We start from the raw sequence: 5,076 nt of genomic DNA on the forward strand, positions 1-5,076 counted from the left end.
TTGAGATTGATAGTCAACAACTTGAGAAATCGATTAACAAAAGGGAAAAATATACAAATAAGTCCCTTACTAATTTTGATATTCAAAATCATAGGATAATTAAAAAAAACACACACAAAAGGAGGCTTGAAGGGTCACCAAGCTCATCAAATTATTGATAAATTATGATGATTATGTAATTATTAATGAACTGATTAATCTTGTAACCAACAATAGAATTAGGGTACATATAAAGTGGTTATTTGCGAATCTATGCATAACTTATTTTTCGTAAGATTGTGAAATCATGTGATTCTTACATTAAACATTGAGAGGATAAATAGTGAAAATTAAGTTGAATGTTTCATGAAGATGATTCTTTCTTCTCGCAATCTTATCTTGATAGTGAATAGTGAAAGAGATACAAAAATTAGGGTTGAAGGAATTTTTAGCTTTTTTTTTTCACAATAGATGATAGAAGAACCATGTAATGAGATATTAGAGACTTTGATTGATTGATGGAGGAGGGAAAGAAAAGGGTGTAGTGAAGAATGAGCCTAATTTTATGAAGGGGTGCTTATGAATTCATCAATCTTTAGGTTGGGATATGTTTAAAGAAATAGATATGTAGAGGTATAAAGTTGAGTGAAAGATTATAGTAGAGCCAGTGTGGAGTGATCAAACACGTCCATGTAGAGTTTTTGTGTTGTTAAGTGTTTTGTTTCTTGTTGTGACTTGTACTAGTTTTTATATCGTGTTAAATAGTGTTTTATTATTCTTCGTCTTGAGCATTTTGACTTCTCAAGCCTTGTACACTGTAAGCTATCAAGTCAGGGCTTTATTTATAGTGCCTATCTTGTTCAATAAAGTGAATTATTGAAAAATTAAAGAATTATAATAAAATGACACAATGACAAATTTATGTCTTAATATTTACACTTTGATTCTTTCTCTTTTCACTTTACCCATTAAATCTCCAAAAGAATTATAAATACACCAATAATTAATTCTTAAGTAATTTTACTCAATGAGAATGTGAATAGCGGTAGTCTTTACTCTTTACTAAGGTTATACGACCAAAAGCAGTACATTTTAAAAGAAAAAAAAAATCGTTCAATAATAACTAGTTTACCATGATTTCTCCGGCAGATATCTACCATGTTTTTGCAGCCACTGTTCCTTTATACTTCGCCTTGATTTTGGCTTACATTTCCGTAAATGGTGGAAGCTTTTTACACCACAACAATGTGCAGGCATAAACAAGTTCGTAGCTAAATTCTCAATCCCACTACTGTCTTTCCAAGTGATCTCAGAAAGCAACCTTCACAAGATGAACATCAAACTCGTACTTGCCGACTTTCTTCAGAAAGTATTCGCCTTCGTTGTTTTGATTGCCGTTGGACAACTCCGATCTCGGGGCGGTGAGCCGTCTATCATAACTGGCTTCTCGTTATCGACCTTGCCTAACACTTTGATCTTGGGGATACCGTTGTTGAAGGCCATGTATGGTGACGAACCGGCCGGATTACTGGCTCAGATTGTTGTTCTTCAAAGCTTGATTTGGTATAATTTACTGTTGCTCATGTTCGAGTTCAATGCTGCAAAGCCAGCCTCTGAGATTACATCAACTTCAGAAGACATAGGTAAACTTTTTTAACTTTGCATGAAATATAAACATGGATCAATTTCATAAACTATACCGACATATATTATCCAGCATCAAGTTCATACAATTATATGAATGTTCTATCGACATATATCACTATTTAATCTTTGTTGAAATAAGAGGACACGGAAGCACAAGGGAAAGAGGAGAAGAAGAGGCAGAAACCAGAGCAAGCAAATCCAAGATTATGCTCATTTTCTTGACTGTGGAAAAGAAGCTGGTGGCAAATCCCAACACTCATGCAGCTTGGCTGGGTCTCATTTGGGCTGGCATTCGATTCAGGTTAGATTACATAAAATATTAAGCCAAACAACACGATGTTCATCTTTGATAGATTATTTCGTGACTGTAAATTTGCTTCAACTTTGCTGAAAATGGATTATCTTCTGTAGGTGGGAAATAAAATTCCCTGCCATTATTCAGAATTCATTATCAATATTAGCTAGCGGAGGACTTGGTATGTCAATGATCAGTTTAGGTAGGATTACAGTTTTAGTTCTCGCTTTTGTCCATATCCATCACAGTTGACCGTAATAGCATTGCTTATGTGACTGTAACGACTGCCTGTACATTACAATCAAGAATTGCTCTCTTTGGGTACTCTCACTTCTCTCAAGGTTATATTTCTCAAAAGTGCGCCTCTTTATGCTCGAACCCAGGACTTCCACATATGATAGACCTGACTGTGTGTGCGTGGGGAAGTGAGAGTACCTGTTACAGTTACTGAACACGGTCATTGATCCTAACCCCAGCTCTTCCCACTTAATATAGGTCTATTTATGGCATCACAGCGTAGCAGAATAGCATGTGGTATACGAATGACAGCAGTAGCCATGGTCATGAAAGTCATGGCTGGTCCAGCTCTAATTGCAGCATCCTCAGCTGCCTTGGGACTTCGGGCAGATTATTAAGAGTGGGAATCGTGCAGGTTAGTAACTGTTCCATTAATCTTGATTTTTCAAAGGGATGAAAAAGCTAAACATTGATACCCCCAAATCTACATATTCCAGGCAGCTCTTCCTCCAGGAGTAGTTCCATTTGTTTTCGCCAAAGAATTCGAATTTCATCCGGATATACTAAGCGCAGGGCAATCAACATTTCAATTCTTATTGTTTTGATTTGGATCCATTTGACTGATGAGGATTTGGTTGTTGTTTGTTTCCAGGGTGATATTTGGCATGCTTATTGCTTTACCTGTAGCATTGATCTACTATCTTGTTTTAGCATTGTGAAATTCCTGGAAAATCCTGCTAGTTTCCTGGGAAATTGTTTAACATTGTTGTTTGTATGCTGGGGAAAAAAGAAGAAGAGAAAATTCTCTAAATCATAAACCATAAATGGAAAAGTTCACTTTCATTAACTTTACATAGCAAATTACATTTCATATTTCTAAGCAGAGAGACTAAATATAGATTTCACTCAAACACACTAAACCGTATCCTGGTTTTAAGACTTTTTATTACAATTGAGTTTGGGTCTGACCCTTTATTCATGATGGTGAGATGCCTGAAGCAGGCCATCTCGAATCTGGGTGGCAATGTCTCGAACAGCACCAGGTCCATGAGGGATAAAGACGGATGAAGATTTAGAGGCAGCACCAATTTCTTTCATGGTATCAAAATACTGGGTAATAAGGACCATATCCAAAACATCCTTAGCCGTTGTCCCTGGAACATTGACTGAGAACCCAAGCACACTGTCCCTTAGACCGTCCACAATCGCCTGTCGTTGCCTTGCAATCCCCACTCCTGACAGATACTTTGATTCCGCCTCTCCCTCTGCTCTCTTTATCTGTATAATCTTCTCCGCCTCTGCTTTCTCGTTTGCTGCAACTCTCATCCTTGCAGCTGTCATATATATCAAAACTCTTACCAATAATTAATCATTGATCACATCAAAATTTTTGGAACAATTAGATGTCACAATAAGAGCTTTATAATGATTTGCTTATGTTTGATTTAGAAATAAACTCACCAGCATTAATCTCGTTCATGGCCCTTTTCACGTGTTCATCTGGTTCTATATCAACAATGAGGGTCTGGACAATCTCATATCCATAAGCAGACATAGCCTATTAATCACAAATCATCAAATATCCCATCAAAAAATTTTACACGGAGATCAAGATTGTACAGGCTCACAAGCCGTTTGGAGAATAAAGAAGTTGATAGTTTGAATTACCTTTTCAAGCTCATCTTCAACAGCTTTAGCAATATCATTCTTTTGCTCAAAAGCATCATCCAAATCCAGCTTTGGAACACTTGCCCTAATAACTACAGAATAAGAAAAGAAAAAAAAAAGGTAAAGAAGAAAATCCAAGTTACCATTTGGCAACAAATTAAAGAAGGATATTAAAGCAATAAGATAGCTGTTTGTGAGACCATCAAAAACATAGGCTTGAATTTGAGTCCTGGGGTTGCTAAGTTTGTAGAAAGCATCATTAGCCTTCTCAGCCAGGGCGCGATACTGTATGGATGCCACAACGTTGACAAATACATTGTCCTGCACCAACAATTTTTTGAGTCTAACCAACATAAATGGTATAAAGCGAGGATTTGATGGTTGCAAACCTTAGTCTTGGTCTCACAACGCACATCAAGCTGCTGTAAACGCAGAGTGAGATGGCCGGCAAGCTGGCTCCCAATACACCAAGGTAAACAATGGCATCCAGGCTCTAGAACTTCATCAAACTTGCCAAATCTTTCCTTTATCGCTACGGTTGATTGGTCTACTTGGACACAACAAAATAGGTTGCCCATCCCCTCCCTTGTTTTTCCCTATGGACTAACAACAAACTACAAAAGAAACACATAAAAAAGAAGCACAATACATACGACCGGACAAGGATGTCAAGAGAACATACCTTTAAAGTTTAGTTTGAAGAGAGGAAAGAAAACAAGGATGATATAAATAATGCCATTCAAACATCTGACTAGATATAGGGCTAGAAAATATCAAGCAAATCTATTTATTAATAATTAGATATGTTAAAACTAAATGTGAAACCTTTACTGGAAAGAAATTCATTAATATTGAAAAAGAAATTCATTAATATTGAAAAACGAATGATGCAAGAGGAGTTTCGACGTTATATACGAATTCTACTTGTGCAACGTGATCCGTACCTCTAAAAAGTTATATCTTTAAACCTTACAGAGATTCTTTTATTTTGTCATTATATTTTATTTTTTTAACAAAAATTTAGGTGACACAATTCTAACAAAATATAGTCAGTGTAATAAATATTTTATTTTTTATTTATTAGTAAGGAGTATATATATATTGTTAAAAATTTAAAAATAAAAATGATATAAATGAATAAAATTTGATTCAGGTCAATTTCATGATTTATTGTGTTTGCCGTATTAATCCAAAGATTCATACTCCCTATAATCATTTTTTTTTCTTAATGTTTAAAAATTATAGTCCAG

General features: G+C 35.5%; 1 protein-coding gene and 1 pseudogene across 1 annotated transcript; one reads left to right on the top strand and one right to left on the bottom strand.

Moving 5' to 3' along the window:
- The first annotated feature begins 1,112 nt into the window (after positions 1-1,112).
- LOC107914249 (probable auxin efflux carrier component 8) lies at positions 1,113-3,005 on the top strand (annotated as a pseudogene).
- On the bottom strand, positions 2,984-4,614 carry LOC107914247 (hypersensitive-induced response protein-like protein 1). The gene is made up of 6 exons (XM_016843102.2): positions 4,509-4,614; positions 4,216-4,440; positions 4,027-4,147; positions 3,827-3,918; positions 3,620-3,716; positions 2,984-3,492 (listed from the first exon to the last, which is right to left on the bottom strand). The coding sequence occupies exons 2-6, from the start codon at positions 4,402-4,404 to the stop codon at positions 3,131-3,133; spliced, it is 861 nt and encodes a 286-aa protein (XP_016698591.1). The 5' UTR covers positions 4,405-4,440; positions 4,509-4,614; the 3' UTR covers positions 2,984-3,130.
- Between the last annotated feature and the right edge of the window lie 462 nt (positions 4,615-5,076).

The sequence above is a fragment of the Gossypium hirsutum genome, chromosome D10, assembly GCF_007990345.1.
Source record: "Gossypium hirsutum isolate 1008001.06 chromosome D10, Gossypium_hirsutum_v2.1, whole genome shotgun sequence".
Classification (NCBI taxonomy): Eukaryota; Viridiplantae; Streptophyta; class Magnoliopsida; order Malvales; family Malvaceae; genus Gossypium; species Gossypium hirsutum.

Excerpts from the sequence above, each read along its gene's own strand:
- LOC107914247 (XM_016843102.2), bottom strand. The coding sequence starts at position 4,404 with ATGGGCAACCTATTTTGTTGTGTCCAAGTAGACCAATCAACCGTAGCG. Across the intron at positions 3,717-3,826 it reads TTGAAGATGAGCTTGAAAAG|GCTATGTCTGCTTATGGATA; the intron begins GTAATTCAAACT and ends TGTGATTAATAG. Across the intron at positions 3,493-3,619 it reads CATGAACGAGATTAATGCTG|CTGCAAGGATGAGAGTTGCA; the intron begins GTGAGTTTATTT and ends TATATATGACAG.